Source organism: Triticum urartu, chromosome 3A (genome assembly GCF_056163025.1).
Source record: "Triticum urartu cultivar PI428250 chromosome 3A, HENAU_Tu73, whole genome shotgun sequence".
In the NCBI taxonomy this organism is placed as follows: domain Eukaryota; kingdom Viridiplantae; phylum Streptophyta; class Magnoliopsida; order Poales; family Poaceae; genus Triticum; species Triticum urartu.
In genome coordinates this window covers 88,684,091-88,704,562 of record NC_141875.1, presented here as the reverse complement: position 1 = coordinate 88,704,562, position 20,472 = coordinate 88,684,091, and the positions used below count along the sequence as shown (strand labels likewise).

Sequence of the window (20,472 nt, the reverse complement as noted above, 5' to 3'; positions counted from 1 at the left end):
GGTAACCTGAGTTTTTCTAACCCGTTTTTGTGTCTTGTATTGATATTTTCCTTGTGTGACCCCACCAAAAGATATCTCGATGCAACTATTTTCTAATGTAAACATGGATGACTTTTAGCAGGCTCTTAGTTTTCATGCACTTAGCAGGAATGCTACTTTGTTACTTGGTTTGATAAAATAACTACATCAAAGATATATAGATTTCTTGTCTTACTCAATGTGTTCTATAATGATGAAAGCCTCTTCTATTTCCAGGCTCCTGAGCTCCTTTATAGGTCTATATATTGCTGTGAAGCTTGTGTTGGCATGCTTTTTCAAGGTCTGATATCCTATAATCTTAGCATACAACCATTTTTGGAGGGACTCAAGTTTGAACTGACCGATTTCTTCTAGCATTCAATTCTTGTGAGGGTGGAGTTGGAGAAGGTGGGGCATCAGACAAGAGCCAGTTGCAGCATCCACGACCTCCTTGTCCATGGCCAATCGTGCAAGATTGACCAGGTTGCGGGGTTTGGTCAGCAGTGGTTGTAGCACACTAAAGTGGAGGAGCAGCGTTGTTGTCGACCATGGATTCAAGGTAGTTTCTGATTTTCTCTCCTGTTGTGGTGGTCCTGCAGGTTACTGTTTACATGATGTGTTGGTCGCAGTTGGTGTCGTACTTGTGTGTTTGCTAATGCCTCTGCTACAACATGAGATGTGTTAATGTAGTGTTTATTAAGGTTTGGTCAGCATGCTGAATAAGTCCAATATCAACCTGTTTATGATCATGAGAGTTATGTAAGGATAGGGAGATACACTGAGGCAAAAGGCACATGTACATGCTCCTTATTACTTATCAGAAATATTTTCCTAGGAATGCTGGCAAGCGTAGCCTCTTGTCGCCAAGGTCATTGTTGAGACAACTTATTTGTTTCATAGGCTTGTTGTCCTACACTGCATGTTTCTGCTTATGTACTCGCCCATTGCATAGAAATATATGTTTCTCTCCAAGCTCTATGATGCTTGGTTTTTTTAGTGTGTACTTTCCTTGCATAGTTCTGAGCGTCAGGTCTAATGTGTAGCCAAACTGTACATCTTTGAGATCTTGGTTCTAAATTGTCATTTCAGAGAAATGATATCTTTTCATTTATAATTGTTGTTTTAAGAAATGTTATTAGGGTCGTTGGTTCCATTGAAATATAGATCCTATTGGGCAATTCAAATCTTAGCGAGTATGACATTTCACTTTTAGGAACCATTGCTCTCAGCTTCTTCCAAGTTGAATTTGACTAAAATGTGAGTGTCATGTTTCTTAAATGATCACCAGAATTTTCTTTCCTTGCAATGCCAACTGTTGCTGGTTTTCATTCTTCTTGGTTCTTTCTAAATTTATTCTAAATGTAGTAAATTGTTTTCTTATTGTTGCATGTTGGTCAGGCCGGCCCTCCACCTCTCTTGTCATCTAGGTACTTGTGGTGCTCACAATGGTCACCCGGATCATGGTGGGGATAGTCTGTGGCCAGGCCACGAAATCGATACCGGTGACCCGACGTATCCACTACAGCCTGAGGTATTTCCTTACCTTGCGTCCCCAAGCCCAATGCCTATCCTCACATGCAATAGCTAAAATTCATGTGCATCTCTACTTCAAATGAAAGGATCCATGCTATAGAAATAAACTGCTTTAATTCATGTTCCTTAGATGTATATGCACCAACAGAACCATAGAGTAGTACTTGCTTAGAGAGCTAGACCAGTGCTATGTAAAAGGTGATTTACAAAGATCTCTGTCCTGAAAGCTTTAATGGTATTTTGTATGGTTTGAAGTACAATTTCGAATTAGGCACCTGAATTTGCCTCAGTTTAGAGTACACTTCTCCTAGATCTTAGGTGAACAATCTTGAAGAATAGTGTTTGATTCTTGAAAAATCATATGAATTTAATTATGGTTTGAAGAAACATATGAATTTCTTTATGGTTTGAAGAAACATATGAATTTCTTAGATAATAATGGTTCTGATTTTTTACTCTCACCCCACAAACAAGACAACTAATCATGCTAACAGTTCATGTGATGATCCGTTAATCATCACATAGCAGAAATCAATGGTTCCTATTGTGCTTTGTATTTCTATTATGTCATTGTACTTCTTAGTTTGGCTGTGAAGACCTCAGCTATACTTCATTGTACTTCCTATCTGAGGATCCAAAGGTAGCTAAATCATGGGAATGTAAAATTGCATATTTATCTATATGGGTGTGGATTATTAATTTATTATATAGAAAGTGTAATTTCAGTGACATGAGGTTGTAATTAGTTAACCAAATAATCCCCATACATTGTTAATTTGAAGGCAAATTACACAGTCCTCTCTTAATACTACCGTTGCATCGTATGAGATAAGTTACTCCAGTTGTACATAGGTATCCATCCTTTTCCTGCTCAAGTATCAAGTGGATCATATGTTGCCCTAACCTACATCATCTTTTCTTGCAGGTAGTTTCTTCGTTTAGCTGCATACTTATTTGGATCTCTTAGTTGTTAAGTGCAATATTTTCTACTTATTCTCTACAGGCACAGTGTTACTGGTTTGTTTTCAATCTCAACATGCCATCTATCTGAATTTTGTATAGCTTGCATAGTGGCTAAGTTCATGAGCTAATTCTAATATTATCTATAGAGCTTCCATATTATCATTAGGATGATGAAGTCTGTCAAGTATTGTCCACTACTAATTGCATTAGCTTCGCCTCAGAACTTGGAAAGAGGAAGTAGAGTTATCAATAATGATCAATTATAAAGTACCGTAGATATTGATGTTTCTAGAGCATCGTTTCCAATTGTCTGTTATTTCATTGTGTTTATGAGCAGATACAAGATCTCCTGTAACACTTATTCTTACACTTGCTGATATGAATTGCCTGGCTATATTTATAGAATCTATGTCTTTATGTTTTGTACTATTTGATGCAAATCAGTTTTCCTCGGCAAACATTGTGCCTAACTTTTGGTACAAATTTTGCCTTATGATCTGTAGTGAAATTGCGGTTATCCTGGGCAACATTTATAGTTCGCTTTTGGTACATATTTAATCTGTATGCCCTATACTAAAATCAGTTATCTTGGGCAGAAACTATACCTTGCTCTTGATAGATCTTTGTAGTGTTTGTGATATATATTGAACACATTTATTCTAAGCGGTTATTCTAATTTCTTTTGGTTAAATGCTTTGTTATGTTGAGGGTTTAGACGCTGGGGTCACTGTGCTGAGCCAGGCAACGCGCGCCTTGGCGCGCTTCCGATCTAGTAATTAATTAATAATTAAAGTCCACTTCACTTGCGATGCCTACGAACTTGGTTTTCTTGGGGGCAGACATGATTGATACGATGACTGTAATATCTCTAGGGGTATAAACATAGATTGTCGACATGATACAAAAATGAGCCAAATTAGTAGAATACAAAAGGTAATATGACAAAGGAAAGATCGATAATAATATTGAAAAATACCTTGTGCGATAACATTTAAATTGACATTTTTTGGGTTTGTTATGAGATATCACCATTTCTGCATCATTATGTTGTAAAAAAACTCGTGAATTTTCGACCCCTTTCAACGACGTCGCTTCAGAACCCTTGTCGATGGATTCTTTTTGTGCATCTCCAAAATCCATATATATGTCTCCTATATTTGAGAAAAAATATATAAAAAATACACACTTTGTATTATCATGTTTAACATACATACAAAGAATGATTAGCTACATGCACCTCCTCTCGTGGTGTTTCAGTCCGGTTTGTCATCGTTACATCAGTGTATATGTCGGAATCCGTCACTTTCTATCTCTCATGAAATATAAACGCTATTTTATACTGCATCATATAAACATATATAATGTATAATAATAATAAAAGTGAAACTAACACAACTGTTTTATTTTGTAAAAAAGAACAGCTTTTTCATATTATTAAAAAAGATGTTGCATTTCTCTCGTGGAAAGCAACCAACAATAATGTTCATATATAAAAAAGTACTCATCTAAAATTTCCTAAATCATTTTAAATTATTTATATAGGCTATGAACCATGTTTAATATATATACATTATTTATTTTTTTGAGGTATATATACTTTATTTATCTATCTATTTTCATAGAGCAAACGTTGCCGATCCAAAGCCCAAATTAGCTATCCAGCACGGCCCAACCAGCACCCAATCTAAGCCTAAAAAATTAGGAATTCCAAAAAAAAAGTTTATTTCGTTCGGCACCGAACGGAACGCAACCTTATCTCCCCCAGTACTCTTTCCTCTCCTCTCCTCTCCACTCACTCAACCTCTCTCGCCCCTCTCCCGGTCTCCCCTCCCCCGCCGCATCCGCTGCGCGTGACCACAAGCTCCTGCCGCAACCACGCGACTCTGCCCGCCGACTACCGCATCTGTCGCATGCATCGGTGGTTGCCGCACGACGAAGGTCACGGCTGGTCCCGCGACGGCCTCGGCTGGAGGAGGACGATAGGTCCATAGCGACGGACGCTCAAGTAAGAGGAGCGGCCCAATGGCGGCGGCCTCGAGCACGGGGATAAGTGCAGGCTGGGGATGCAGGAGAGGTGCAGCGTGGGGTTTGGAGCTCCCACGAGCTGGGTGCGGCGCATCCGACGACGACAGACACAGGGACACGTTGATCCGGGTGTGGGTGCTCAATTCGGTCCCGTTCTGGCCGGATCCGCGGCGGTGCTCATCTCCGGCGAGGTGGCCTATGACTCGCGGGACGACGGCGGCGCAAGACCACAGGAGGGGCTCATCTCATGGGACATGGGCGCGAGGTCTTGTTGGCTTCGGTTGCCGGTGGCTTGACGCAGGGGTGGCCGGGGTCCGGCGCCATGGAGGCTCTTCGAGGACGAGGAAGCAGACAGCGACGACAACTTTGAGGCCGGCGGGGGCGCCGTCTCCGCGTTCGATGGTCGGGGTCCAACGCGGCCGCCGTTGGCTCCATACCCTACAGGTAATTCCCCCTGAATTTTACCCCTTGAAATTGCCATGATTATCCCACGGAGAGGCACAACCTTTTTCTTTTTGAGATTCAGAGTAGTAAAGCTACTTTGCTGAAACCACAAATTCAGAGATCATAAGCGGGTGAGGCAGTCCGGTACGTCAGCAATCCTCTCCTGGTCTTCCGAATTCCTGGCCAACGCTCCAAGCCCATCAGCAAGGGCATTGCACAATCTCCCCACACTGCTGATACTATGATCCAAGAAGTTTGTCGGTGCTTGCTTGATGTCTCTTAGCAGTCCATAGCAGGGGGAGAGGGACTACTTCCCTGTCATCAGTTCCTTAATCCGAATTTGGCAGTTAAGTTCCAAAATCACGGGGCTCCTGTAGATCCTCGATAGTGCGTGCAACCAAATAAGGGTTGCTTTTGCTTCGGCCTCCTCAACACTACGGCTAGGTGACGTATTCTGACAGATAGAAATAACAACATGCCCTCTGCTGTCCCTTGCGATAGCACCTGCAGAATATTCACCCGTTTCCTCCAAGTACGAGGCTACAGAATTTACTTTGATTGATCCCAAGGCCGGCCCTGTCCAATGCAAGTGTTGCGTGGTGGGGCAGCGTGGCTGCTGTCGTGGTCGCATCGGTAGGAATGCTCATGGGCGAAGAGGGCGCGTTGGCGATTGCCGGAGAGAGGGGAGCGGTGCTGGGTCTTGAGAGAGACAAGAGACGTGGGCGGCGGAGGCGGTGGTGTGGGGATCGAGTTGAGCGAGCGAGAGAGGAGGGAGACACGCGAGTGCGTAGGCCTCTCTGTTGTAGCGATTTTTTGTTTCTGTGATTGCGGGGTGCGGATATCATGTTGTCTATTTCCTTTTTAATGAAGGCATTTGGGGGTGGGGGATTGTTTTTAGTTCGATGGAGGGGTTGGGTATCAGATGTTTGGGTAAGTATTGATTCTGTCCAGATATGTCGGGAGAGAACAGATGCAACAGTTTTTCTATATTAGTGAATGAAACCAGTTAAGCATTGGATAATGCATATCCTTGTTCTGAAACATTGCTACATGCATTTTTCACTCCTCTGAGATCACTTCCTCTGAAAACAAACATAGTACTATAGGAACCCTCATAAGGTTGTTTTAGATTCAATTTAAATCACACCCTGAAAGCTGGCATGGCATTTGACTATATGGGCATTAATCTCCAGCAAAATACAATGCTCCTGTAATAGAAGGCTTTAACTCAAGATTAATGTAAACAAGAATGCAAGCCGAGTTCACCTAAACAACGACTAAAATAATACTCCCGCTGTCCCAAAATAAGTGTCTCAAGCTTAGTACAACTTTGTACTAAAGTTAGTACAAAGTTGAGACACTTATTTTGTGACGGAGGGAGTAGAAGACAATAAATCAGAACTTCCTATTGGGTTTTAGGCAATCAAGTTCAGGTGTAAACGACAACCACATGCATGCAGTAACTAAAGCAAGATCATCATGTGCCTATTCACTGTCAGTCTGAGGTGAGGAAAATGGAACAATGTAGGCATAACTGATAATGCCGTTTTTAAATTGATCACCTGTCCTTCTTTTTAGGCATAAAATAGATGGGCTTGTCAATGTGAAATGCACATATGTGAAATCTGGACATTTGCTCTGTCTTTTGTTGTTCTGATGCATGCAAATCTGTTCAGAAGCATATATATTATGCTTTGCTTTGCTGACATTCTATTTTGAACAATGGTTTGCTACAGTTATCATGCGGATAAGAGAACCAAAAACTACCACATTGATATCTGCTTCAGGAAAAATGGTAAGGCCAAGTTCATGTACATCTGATGCAGAATATGTTCGTTTGTAGTTTGATTATCTAATGATGTTGGAGCTGATACTGTACGCGCATATGAGTAGATATTCATGTTGTAGTCAGCTGAGTGTTGAAATTCAATGCAGATCCCCCATGGACACTAAGTGTTTGGGGTTCACTACATATTTTTCTTATTATCTACATGTCAGAATTAAATCTTTTTAATCAGTAGAAAGTCCCTCTATTCAGCCATTGAAAAGTTAAGCAAAGATTTGTCGAGATTGGATTGATACTATACTTCAATTAAAATTCCTTGGGTATCAGTTGATTCCATTCACCTTAATGGAAACCTACAAAAATGTTTTGATTCAGTGGCCTTTGTTAACATTTTACAGGAAAGTGAATTTGATAGTTATACCAGAGAGTTATTGTCTTAGTGGTCGTATCCTCCTAATTACATACTAATGCAAAGTATACCGTTGCTGTGTTATCAGGTTTGCACTAGAGCAAAAAGTGAACAGCAATGTAAACTCGCAGCTAGAAAGGTATTGCCTAGCTTTATTTCCTTTCATACATATCAAAGGTGAAAGGTTCAGAAATTGTGAATGTTTTCTACTTTCATTATGCTCTTATATCCAGAAGCTTGGCTTTCCTGAAAAATTCAAACTTTGAACTGAAATAAAACTTTGCCTTTTGGGAACCATGTGATCAAGTTAGATGAGATACCACGTGATGAGGTTACATATAATGAAATACATGATAGTGTACTGATATGAACAGGGCTTTGCGTTTATTGATCAAGTGAAAATGAGATGAATAAGCATCAATCTTGATGAGTCATGATCTTATTAGCAGTTTAAGAAATAAAAGGGAAAAGGAAATTACTATATATATATTGACCTTTTTAGAGCGAGTGAAAAAATAGTGCTGATAAAATATACAAACCATATGCCCACCTTTTAGTGCATGTTTGTCATGGTTTACTCAGGCATATGAAAATGAAGATGTGCGTTGCATGTGCAAACTTTCTTTGGAAGTATCTTTTTTGTGTGTGGCCGTGGATTCTGGATAAGCATCACACTGATTCAAAACATTCTTTCAGGTCAAATATTTGACGATGTTTTCTTCTCCCAACCTGGCAAGGTATTGTACTACCTACATGCATCACTGGAAGGTGTGATTTTGCTGTCGATGGTTCTACTTGGTACTGATTGACATACATACATTGTTGGAACGTGAAACATGTAGTCAAGGAACAATCTTTGCAACGAACAATAGTGCATATGTAGAGTGCACCCTTTCCATTCTGGTGTGTTAAATATAGGTTCTTAACAGATGTCTCTTTGTCATAATGTGGATATTTGAACATGCGATGGCTGTATGATATATGTGTAAGCTGTGTTCAAATAATACCTTGCTGTCTGGGGATCAGCGCCGGCTCAGGGTTCCTGAAGGGGATCGTCGCCGGATCATGGACGTGACCTCAAAGGGTTCAGCGGCGGATCAGGGGATCGGCGTGCGGCTCTAGAAGGGGATCGCCGCCTCCATCCTGAATGTGATCGGCGGTGGGTTCTAAAAGGATCGGCGACGTCTCCTCAAGCGGATCTTGATGTGCGAGGGCGGCAGCGAAGGGATGGAGGGCGGCCGCGAACGAGGGCAGTGAGTCGGGCGTAGTCAGGCGTGCGAGTGGAGGACAGGAGAGTCGTGCGTGCGATTGGTTTAGGTTTTTTTTCGCTGGTTAATTTTTGTATGTTTTTTTCGTTGGTTAATTTTCGTAGGTTCTTTTTCCTTCGCTTGTAGATGGGTGCGATGGGAGGTGCGGCCCTGTACTGCATGGGGGCATCGGGACGTGTTTTTTTTGGGTTTGACGCGGCTAACAGTGAGGTGGGATGAGGGACGAAAAAAACCATGATAGGTGGGACAAAAATTAACCGCGGAGACTACCAACTGAGACATTAGGAGTAGAGATCCCTACTAAAATGGATAAAATAAAGGACTGATACTACAGATGTAGGCATTCTTCATCTCTACTAAAATATATTCTTCATCATGTGGTTATTCACCTGTAATAAATCACCCCTGCATACCTACCCGCTTTTCTTCTGTCACAACTCACATTCATAAGCAGTCTTACTTCTTAGGCAAGCTCTGTCTTTCACTATTCTCTTTATCTGCATTTTTTCTTGACTCGGCATATTTACTTTTTTCGGTTATACCTTTGTACTACACTGAATCTAGGAAATATAAAGTAGATGAATGATGTGTTTATTCCTGTGTATACTATTTGACCTTCAATTATGTTTACTTTCAGGAGTAAGAAGTCAGTTGGAGTGAGAAGTGAGACAAGTACAATGAGCTCAAGTGATTCATTCACCAAGCTGGTAAACGCATAAACTTCAAAAAAATCATCTCAATAAGGTATGCAAGTAATTTATTTTGGGTGTTTGAATTGCCACATTTTGGGTTTTGTTTTCAGTCCATTATATATTCTAGGGACAAACTTCATCTCATTTCTTAGACCAAATAATATTTAACTACAGGATCAGATTCGCGTAAAGTAATTTGCAATGTTTATTCGATTTTGTGCATGACAAGGGGCAAGTAGAATTTTTTCTGTATGCACTTAGCAAGATTAAAATAACATGCACAAAGTGAATCAAGTGTGTTCAACAAGCAATTTAAAAGTGAAAGTAGATAAACAACTTACTGATCCACATAGAAGAGTGCCGAGTATTGAGATTTGATTTGCCGCATTGCAATGGTCCGCTATGGTCCTGCAGTAATATGTGTATGACAGCAAAAGGATCTTCAAATCAGTATATACACTTAACTTATCCATTATAATTCGATATATTATATGAGATAACTTGAACATCTTTAGAAACCAGTGTGAAAAAAATATAGCAGCCAAATCGCATTACAATACTATTACGTGTGGATTTTCATATGCACATTCCCAGACGCTACAAACTTGATTAGAGCCGAAAGAAGGAAATGCACATCACAGTTGCAATGACGCTAGGAGAAGCCTCTCCACATCTGCATGTTGAGAGACTTGAGCTATTAATTTTGCAGGCACTCCACACAAGCACATGCATGTTAAGTGAGGGTATACGTTATCATTTTGGGTATGATCGAATGGAAATACCTGTTCATGTCATCCTCTGATCCACTGATCCAAATCATCCTGCAAAGCTCATGCATAATGGTTTAGGAAATAAGGTATAGATGCTCAAAGGACAAGATTGATAGCTAACAAATAGTTGATGCTTACAATTAGCCTGTGGTCTCCTCCTCCAACATGTGTTTCCTGTTTGAGCGTTGTGAAAGGTCAGGAGGTCCAAGCAGGTCAAGGCGATGGCGACCTTTGACTTTGGAAATGCAAACCCCCTCTCGGTGGCCCTCTCCACAACATCATCCAACATATTGACGTTTAGCTGACAGAAAGGAACTATACACATTTAGCTAGGAAATCTAGGAACAAGAAAATAGACCGGTCGGCATGTTAAGGATAAAGAATGCACTAACTTTCAAACTGTTTTGATGCCTGACCACATATATTGTCAACATGGAAATTCTGGTTTCTGAAATCAGTTTCCTTGCTCAGTAGAACACCTATTATGAAATCTGTTTGTTCTAGAGCCGAGTGCAGACATCACTTTTGTTAACCGTGATGCTATAATACTCGGGAAAATTGTGTTATTAGGAAATTGGTCAAGGCATATAGCTCCATCTATGCTCCCACAGACATAAGATGATGAGACTATTATAAACAAATTCATCTTGTTTTCTGCAGTTTTGAAATCTGTAATGCAATGTTTCACTTGTTTGGTCCTCTCTTTTTCATACGATGTTCTTGGTTTGTGTCTTCGACAATGCACAGGCAGTAAACTGCATGCATTACAACCTTAGATTAGTAAGCTGTAACTTTTGCAGCCAATAAAAATATAGGTAATTAACGCAATCAACCTTAGATTAGATGTTTTGTATGTGTCATCAATGCACTCACTCACTGGATTATTACTTATTTTGGCCTACAAACTGTTGTTTAAATGTTTATCATGCATCCATCTTCCATTATAATTCTGGTAATCCTTTGCTCCCTTCATTTTAACTAAACCTTTTCTTCAGATCTGTGAAAGCCATATAATTTGCATGCTCCAATTTTAATTTTAACTATAATGGAACAGGTTACTTTTCTGGTTTCATTTTAACTACCATGGAACAGGTTACTTTTCTGGTTTAGTGTATCTTTTTGGATCTACCTTGTACTAAGCGCAATTGCTTTATTATAAACCATTGATCCAAAATGCATAGTGCATCTTATTGATCGGCGAAAAACTTTCCTGGTTGACACTATAGCTAAACCATCTTTTCACAAAATCCTGCTATTCTCTCTGTACATTTGCTTCACTTATTTTGTTGTCTCAGTTTGATAATTCGGTTATGGTTGAAAAATGTAAAAAGATTAGTGTCCTGTTTATTGTGTTTCCGTGTGAACTTGTTCTAAACAGCACGTGCTGAACCTTATGGTTTGCAGTTTTGTCAGAGATATGTTTTGCTAGGCTGGAAGCTTGCGAGATCTTAAGATTATCCTAATTGCTTCTACATAGAAGGTGCATCCATCGCATGGTTCCAAATGTCTCATTGATCCAAAATGCATAGTGCATCTATTTGCTTTCCTGGTTGACACTATAGCTAAACCATTGCTTCATGAAATCATGCTATTCTCTCTGTACATTTGCTTCACTTATTATGTTTGGTCAATTTGTTATTTCGGTTATGGTTGAAAAATGCAAAAAGATTAGCTGTTTTACTTATTCTGAACCTTACGTGCTGCTGTTTTACTTTGCAGTTTTGGTTGGCTGATAGCTTGCAAGATCTTCATATTCTACATAGAAGGTGCAGTGTGATGTGATGCATATGGAACTGGTATTACTTTGCAGTATGGAACTGGCGGTGGGTGTATGAAATGTGATGGCTGTAACATTATACCTAATTTCTTATCAGTTCATGATATGGCTGTTTGAAATGTGATACCTGGACGTGAGTGTCTCTGGCACGGGATCCTGGACGCCTCCGGCGGCGGCTGGTGAAAGGGATAGCCGGATCCTGGACGTCTTCGGCGACGGGTCCTGAAAGGGATCGGTGCCGGATCCTAGAAGCGTTCGGTGGAAGGTCCTCAACTGGACATGCACCGGATCAGTGGAGGCCGGCGGATCAGTGCCAGGGCGGCGGCGAAGGGATGGAGCGGCGGCGGTGAAGGGATGAAGAGCGGCGGCGGGCGAATGAGGGCACAGACTCGGGCGTCTGTTTCTCGCTCGAGGGCATGAGACCTCGCTCGTACGTGCGGGGGATTGGTTTGCGATTTTTTTTGTTGGTTACTTTTTGCCAGGTTTTTTTTTCACTGGTTAATTTTCGCCGGTTTGTTCGTGTCAGATGGGTGCGAAGGGAGGTTAGGCGCGTGGGGGCGGATGTGGGACTCAGCCCTGAGGGTTTTTCTTGGTTCATCGCGGCCGAGCGGGAGGTGGGAGCAGGTACCAAAAAAGACCAGGTGAGGTGGGACGAAAATTAAACCCGGAACGTGACCTACCAACTAAGATATTAGGAGTAGAGATGAATAATATAAATTAGTTAATAATTAACTATGTTTGAGAAACTCACATAGCGGTAGAACTGGAGGCGTATCAACAAGGACCCAAATGTTCATATTGTCTTGGTTGATGTCAGGATCACCAAGATCCATGGTGACAAGCATACCCTCATCAAAACCATACATCTTGCAAAATGCTTTCCAATTTTTGCAACCAAAATGGGTTACGCTCCCAGAATTATACAGATTTACTTCAAAATCCACATCACGATGAGTCCTTAGGTGAATTTTCTTTGTTTCATAATAACTTTCATGGTCTTCACAATCCATACTCTCCAAGACATAGCGTCTTGCATGGCATGGGATAAGCTATACTCGAATTGTAAAAGATGAAAATTACACGTTGAAATAGTTGAAGTCATGCTTAATTATGAAAAAAACACTTGTCGTCATTGTGTACCGTTTCAACTTCGAAGGTCTTCTCAAGCTTAATGCTGAAGCGCCGATCATCATCCAGGTGAGGCCTGTCGCACAGACCTCGATCGTCGTGGCACCAGCTGCACTCCTTCGGGAGACTTTCATCGTCCGATGACGACATTTCCTACGTTCATAATTCAAAACTACATCATCTCTTGCGTCCGATGACTTGTGCATTTTCAGCCAGGCCCAGTCGAGTTGGCCTAAAAACATTTCTTTCTTTAAGCCTGCTACATCCATCTCAAGTATTTATGGTCAAGGGTTAGCATGGCCATCCCAATAGAAGTTTGTGATATTGCCTAGGTGTTTTGGGATAGAACCTGTTAGTGTGTTGTTGCTAGGTGTTTTGGGATGAAAGCAGTAGCTTCCTTGCAAACCACAAAAGACAAAGGGAAAGGGGTGAAAAGGGGGAGATGGTTAGCTTTGATGAGCAGGCAGCATCTTCCTAACCCCTTCTTCTTGTATCCTCTCACTATCTCTCTCACACACATGGCAAGCAAGGGTGTCTGAGTGTGTGAAAAAAATACTAAACTAATCCATCCACTAAAGCACTAGATCACTACTATTGGTTGATGTCAAGATACATGCTGATTAATTTTTGTTTCGGTTGAGAATCGGGCACCTTCTAAGTCAAGAAAATTGGGCATGACCTTTGCTAATTTTCTTGACCTAGGAGTGCCCCAATCTTAACCGAAACGGAAATTAATCAACATTTCAGGAGAAAGGGGTAACGAAGTGATGGGGAAAATGTGCCAGGCACCACAATGTGATCACAGAAACAAAGCAGCACCACTGGTGTTGGATTCACAGTGTAAATGATGGATGAAAAGGCCACAAACCATATGGTCCTTTTCTTTTATATGGACAAAATAAAAGTTCACATGAATGGCTACTTGACTGAATGGTGCCAGGTAAACAAACTCCCAAAGTCCATATCCATAACAAAATATAGCAAAATATTGAAACCTTTGGTAAGCATTATATTACAAAAAAAAGATATGCAGTACTATACAATATCCATAACCAGAAAACAAGACATGCATATTCTTACGCAGAGTAAAATAGTCCTGCATTCTTGGCAGTTGTCTCATCATCATATCATAAGAAAAATTCTTATTCTTATTCTTATTTACTCCTTGCATTTTCATTCTTCTTCTTACTGTCACACGAGACAAATTCCTTTTCATGCTTGAGGGAGTCCTGGATTAGGGGGTGTTCGGATAGCCGAACTATACCTTCAGCCGGACTCCCGGACTATGAAGATACAAGATTGAAGACTCCGTCCCGCGTCTGAAAGGGACTTTCCTTGGCGTGGAAGGCAAGCTTGGCGATACGGATATGAAGATCTCCTACCATTGTAACCGACTCTATGTAACCCTAACCCTATCCGGTGTCTATATAAACCGGAGGGTTTTAGTCCGTAGGACAACATACACATCAACAATCATACCATAGGCTAGCTTCTAGGGTTTAGCCTCTCTGATCTCGTGGTAGATCTACTCTTGTACTACCCATATCATCAATATTAATCAAGCAGGACGTAGGGTTTTACCTCCATCGAGAGGGCCCGAACCTGGGTAAAACTTCGTGTCCCTTGCCTCCTGTTACCATCCGGCCTAGACGCACAGTTCGGGACCCCCTACCCGAGATCCGCCGGTTTTGACACCGACATTGGTGCTTTCATTGAGAGTTCCTCTGTGTCGTCGCCGTCAGGCCCGATGGCTCCTACGATCATCAATGGCGATGCAGTCCAGGGTGAGACCTTCCTCCCTGGACAGATCTTCGTCTTTGGCGGCTTCGCACTGCGGGCCAATTCACTTGCCATCTAGAGCAGATCGAAAGCTACGCCCCTGGCCGTTAGGTCAGATTTGAAAATTTAAACTACACGGCTGACATCCGCGGGGACTTGATCTTCGACGGACTCAAACCACCGCCGAGTGCGCCACACTATCACGATGAGCATGATCTAGCTCTGCCGCCGAACAGTGCCCTGGAGGCCGCACCCGCATCGGCTCTGACCCTTAGTTCGGAGCCAACCGCGCCGATCGAGGATGGGCGGTTGGACGCCACCTCGGGGGCTGTGATCCCAACGGCGGTTGAGCCGAACACCAGCCCCGTACTCTGCGAGACTTGTGACTCCATGGAGCCGGATTCTTCTCCGGACTCCGAACCCTCCGCGCCCCTGCCGATCGAATCCGATTGGGCGCCGATCATGGAGTTCACGGCCGCGGACGTCTTTCAGCACTCGCCTTTTGGCGATATCCTGAAGTCACTGAAGTCTCTCTCTTTATCAAGAGAGCCCTGGCCGGACTACGGTCAGCAAGGTTGGGGTACGGACGATGAAGAAATTCAAAACCCACCCACCACCCACTTTGTAGCCACTGTCGATGACTTAACCGACATGCTCGACTTCGACTCTGAAGACATCGATGATATGGACGCCGATGAAGGAGATGATGAAGAACCAGCGCCTACTAGGCCCTGGAAAGCCACCTCGTCATATGACATATACATGGTGGACACCCCAAAAGAGGGAGAGGGCGATGGAACAGCGGAGGATGACCCCTCCAAGAAACAGCCCAAGCGCCGGCGTCAGCGGCGCCGCTCAAAATCCCGCCAACACAAAAACGGTGATTCCAGCACGGGAGATAATAATACTCCGGAGAGTGCCGAAGAAAACCCCCTCCAGCAAGGTTTAGCACAGGAGGATCGAGAAACCAGCCCTCATGAGAGAGCGGCAGACAGAGAGGTCGAGGACGATAATTATATGCCTCCCTCCGAAGACGAGGCAAGCCTCGACGACGACGAATTCATCGTGCCAGAGGATCCCGTTGAGCAAAAGCGTTTCCAACGCAGGCTTATGGCCACGGCAAGAAGCCTCAAGAAAAAACAACAACAACTCCGAGCTGATCAAGATTTGCTGGTTGACAGATGGACCGAAGTCCTTGCGGCCGAAGAGCATAAACTCGAACGCCCCTCCAAGAGTTACCCAAAGCGCAGGTTGCTACCCCAATTAGAGGAGGAAGCACTTGATGCGGCCGAACGGCCACCTCATGGCCACGACAGAGAGGCCTCCCGGCCCTCCACTCAAGCCGCACCCCGTACCAAGGCACGGGAATATGCGTCGGACTTACGAGACATGTTGGAGGACAAGGCAAGGCAAACACGATCGATCTACGGATCGCGTGGGCACCCCACGGCTCGAGACGGTAACCGTCACGCCGGCCACAAATTCGGCAGGGCCAAACACAGTAGACAAAACTCATTGGAGCTACGTCATGATATCGCCCAGTACAGAGGCGCCGCACACCCACTGTGCTTTACAGAGGAAATAATGGATCATCAAATCCCCGAGGGATTCAAACCCGTAAACATCGAATCATATGATGGCACAACAGACCCTGCGGTATGGATCGAGGATTATCTCCTTCATATCCACATGGCCGCGGTGACGATTTTCACGCCATTAAAGGACCAGCTCGGCATTGGCTCAACAATTTGCCAACAGGATCAATCAGTTGTTGGGAGGACCTGGAAGCCGCATTCCTCTACAATTTCCAGGGCACTTATGTGCGACCCCCAGACGCCGATGACCTAAGTCACGTAATTCAGCAGCCAGAAGAATCGGCCAGGCAATTCTGGACACGGTTCCTAACAAAGAAAATTCAAATAGTCGACTATCCGGACGCTGAGGCCCTAGCAGTCTTCAAGCACAATATCCGTGACGAGTGGCTGGCCCGGCACCTTGGACAGGAAAAGCCGAAATCTATGGCAGCACTCACGACACTCATGACCCGCTTTTGCGCGGGAGAAGATGATGACCCACAAGTATAGGGGATCTATCGTAGTCCTTTCGATAAGTAAGAGTGTCGAACCCAACGAGGAGTAGAAGGAAATGATAAGCGGGTTTCAGCAAGGTATTCTCTGCAAGTACTGAAATAAGTGGTAACAGATAGTTTTGTGATAAGGTAAATTGTAACGAGCAACAAGTAACAAAAGTAAATAAGGTGCAGCAAGGTGGCCCAATCCTTTTTGTAGCAAAGGACAAGCCGGACAAATTCTTATATAAGGAAAAGAGCTCCTGAGGACACATGGGAATATCGTCAAGCTAGTTTTCATCACGCTCATATGATTCGCGTTCGGTACTTTGATAATTTGATATGTGGGTGGACCGGTGCTTGGGTGCTGTTCTTACTTGAACAAGCATCCCACTTATGATTAACCTCTATTGCAAGCATCCGCAACTACAACAAAAGTATTAAGGTAAACCTAACCGTAGCATGAAACATATGGATCCAAATCAGCCCCTTACCAAGCAACGCATAAACTAGGGTTTAAGCTTCTGTCACTCTAGCAACCCATCATCTACTTATTACTTACCAATGCCTTCCTCTAGGCCCAAATAATGGTGAAGTGTTATGTAGTCGACGTTCACATAACACCACTAGAGGTTAGACAACATACATCTCATCAAAATATCGAACGAATACCAAATTCACATGACTACTAATAGCAAGACTTCTCCCGTGTCCTCAGGAACAAACGTAACTACTCACAAAGCATATTAATGTTCATAATCAGAGGGGTAATAGTATGCATAAAGGATCTGAACATATGATCTTCCACCAAGTAAACCAACTAGCATCAACTACAAGGAGTAATCAACACTACTAGCAACCTACTAGCACCAATCCCGGACTTAGAGACAAGAATTGGATACAAGAGATGAACTAGGGTTTGGAGATGAGATGGTGCTGGTGAAGATGTTGATGGAGATTGCCCTCTCCCGATGAGAGGAGCATTGGTGATGACGATGGTGATGATTTCCCCCTCCCGGAGGGAAGTGTCACCGGCAGAACAGCTCTGCCGGAGCCCTAGATTGGTTCCGTCAAGGTTCCGCCTCGTGGCGGCGGAGTCTTGTCCCGAAAAGTTGCTTATGATTTTTTTCTCATCGAAAGACTTCATATAGGAGAAGATGGGCGTCGGAGAGCCACCAGGGGGCCCACGAGGTAGGGGGGCGCGCCCAGGGGGGAGGGGCGCACCCCCCACCCTCGTGAGCAGGGTGTGGGCCCCCTGGCGTTCATCTTTGGCGACGATTTTTCTTTATTTATTTTAAGATATTCCGTGGAGTTTCAGGACTTTTGGAGTTGCGCAGAATAGGTCTCCAATATTTGCTCCTTTTCCAGCCAGAATTCCAGCTGCCGGCATTCCCCCTCTTCATGGTAAACCTTGTAAAATAAGAGAGAATAGCCATAAGTATTGTGACATAACGTGAAATAACAGCCCATAATGCAATAAATATTAACATAAAAGCATGACGCAAAATGGACGTATCAACTCCCCCAAGCTTAGACCTCGCTTGTCCTCAAGCGAAAAGCCGATAACAATAAATATGTCCTCATGTTTAGAGGTGGAGGCGTCGATAAAAATAAAATACGGACATGAAGGCATCATGATTGTTTCATAACAGCAACATATATAGATTTGTCATATGATTACTTATGTTCAAGTGATGATCTTTTCACAATGCAAAAGTATGAATCAGAAACCTTATTAGGCGCTAACAAATTATAACCTCAGTCATTGAAGCAATTGCAATTTATCATAACATCGGAAGGAGTCTATGTCAGAGCTTAAAAGCAAGTCCACATACTCAACTATCACTTAGTCCTTCATAATTGCTAACACTCACGCAATACTTGTGGTTATGAAGTTTCAATTAGACACAGAGAAAGATTGGGGCTTATAATGCTGCCTCCAAACTTATTCACCTTTGGGTGATGTCAACAATAATAATTCATGCTAACGTACATCCAATTGGATATATATATATATATATATATATATATATATATATATATATATATATATATATCAGGATTACCCTACCATGAAGTGCTTGCCAAAGGATAAAATGAAAAAGGGAAAGGTGAAGATTACCTTGACTCTTGCATAAGATAGAGGATAATAATAAAAGATAGGCCCTTCGCAGAGGGAAGCAGAGGTTGCCATGCGCTTTTATGGTTGGATGCACAAAATCTTAATGCAAAAGAACGTCACTTTATATTGCCCCTTGTATGTGAACCTTTATTATGCAGTCCGTCGCTTTTATTGCGTCCACAACAAGTTCGTACAAAGCTTATTTCTTTGCACTAATAAGTCATGCATATTTAAAGAGCAATTTTTATTGCTTGCACCGATGACAACTTACTTGAAGGATCTTACTCAATCCATAGGTAGATATGGTGGACTCTCATGGCTAAACTGGTTTAAGGGTATTTGGAAGCACAAGTAGTATCTCTACTTGGTGCTGAGAATTTGGCTAGCATGGGGCAAAGGCAAGCTCAACATGTTTGAATGATCCATGACAATATACTTTAACTGAGATGCGAGAAAACATAACCCATTACATTGTCTTCCTTGTCCAACATCAACTCTTTAGCATGTCATACTTAATGAGTGCTCCCAATTATGAAAGATGTCAATGATAGTATATCTATATGTGAAACCTCTCTCTCCTTATTACTTCCTATTAATTGCCACGATGACTAAAGCTATATTTGCCAACTCCTAACAACTCTTTAATCATCATACTCTTTCTATGTGAAGTCATTACTCTCAATAAGATCAATATGAACTCTTTGTTTCTTTTTATTCTTTCTTTTATCCACTCAAGATCATGGCAAAATAATCAAGCCCTTGACTCAACACTAATCTTTATTATATATAGCTCACGGACTAGATTGCATAGAGGGATCATAAAGCAAACTTCAAAACTAGATCATGCCGTGACTTTATTCTACTAAATCAAGATACTACTAATAGGATCGAACTAAGAAAAACGGTAAAGATAGGAGTTGTGATGGTGATACGATACCGGGGAACCTCCCCCAAGCTTGGCAGTTGCCAAGGGGAGTGCCCATACCCATGTGATGAGGTCTCCTTCTTTGTTGTTGGAGGTGGAGGTGTTGTTGATGATGCAAGCTTGTCGTCCCCTTCCATGGCATAGGCTCACCCTCATAGAAGGACGATCGAGTCTCCGGAATTCTCAAATCTGCAACGGAAACAGCTCGAAACGAAAACAGGGGATATTTGCGTGATACGGGGGTCAAAACCTTCGGGAGAATATATAATGAATTTTTACCGACCAAAATACGTATCGTGCAGGAAAATGGAGTCCGGAGGGCACACGAGGTGCTCACAAGGTAGGGGGCGTGCCCAGGGGGGTAGGGCGCGCCCTCCACCCTCGTGGAGGGCTCGTGTCCTCCCTGGACTGCTACCTATTTTTCTATTTTTCTAAATATTCCAAAACGAAGAAATATTGCCTTAAAAATTGTTTTGGAGTCGGTTTACTTACCGTACCACATACCTATTCCTTTTCGGAGTCTGGAATGTTCTGGAAAGTGTCCCTTATGTATTCCTCCGGGGTTACGGTTTCAATAACATTGGTTTCAACATTTATAGGATTACCTGAGATATAGTGCTTGATTCTTTGACCGTTTATCACCTTCGGATTTGTGCCTTTGAAATTGTTGATTTTTATGGCACTGGAACGATAGACCTCCTCGATAACGTAGGGACCTTCCCATTTAGAGAGAAGTTTTCCTGCAAAAAATCTTAAATGAGAGTT

The 20,472-nt window shown here is 42.6% G+C and overlaps 1 protein-coding gene across 13 annotated transcripts; it reads left to right on the top strand.

Moving 5' to 3' along the window:
* The first annotated feature begins 4,294 nt into the window (after positions 1–4,294).
* On the top strand, positions 4,295–18,592 carry LOC125543014 (uncharacterized). 13 transcript variants are annotated; one of them, XM_087546492.1, is made up of 8 exons: positions 4,295–4,983; positions 6,720–6,778; positions 7,267–7,317; positions 7,875–7,915; positions 9,084–9,190; positions 11,322–11,388; positions 11,628–12,115; positions 12,212–18,592. In XM_087546492.1, the coding sequence occupies exon 8, from the start codon at positions 14,983–14,985 to the stop codon at positions 16,438–16,440; it is 1,458 nt and encodes a 485-aa protein (XP_087402618.1). In that variant the 5' UTR covers positions 4,295–4,983; positions 6,720–6,778; positions 7,267–7,317; positions 7,875–7,915; positions 9,084–9,190; positions 11,322–11,388; positions 11,628–12,115; positions 12,212–14,982; the 3' UTR covers positions 16,441–18,592. The 13 variants fall into 13 exon arrangements, 10 of the variants coding, with proteins under 10 accessions (XP_087402618.1, XP_087402615.1, XP_087402617.1 ...); XM_087546489.1 differs by having other exon boundaries at positions 11,313–11,388; XM_087546491.1 differs by having other exon boundaries at positions 7,875–7,946.
* The last annotated feature ends 1,880 nt before the right edge of the window (positions 18,593–20,472 follow it).

Bases quoted from the DNA above. Each gene is read 5' to 3' on its own strand.
- LOC125543014 (XM_087546496.1), top strand. From the start codon at position 14,983: ATGGAGCCGGATTCTTCTCCGGACTCCGAACCCTCCGCGCCCCTGCCG.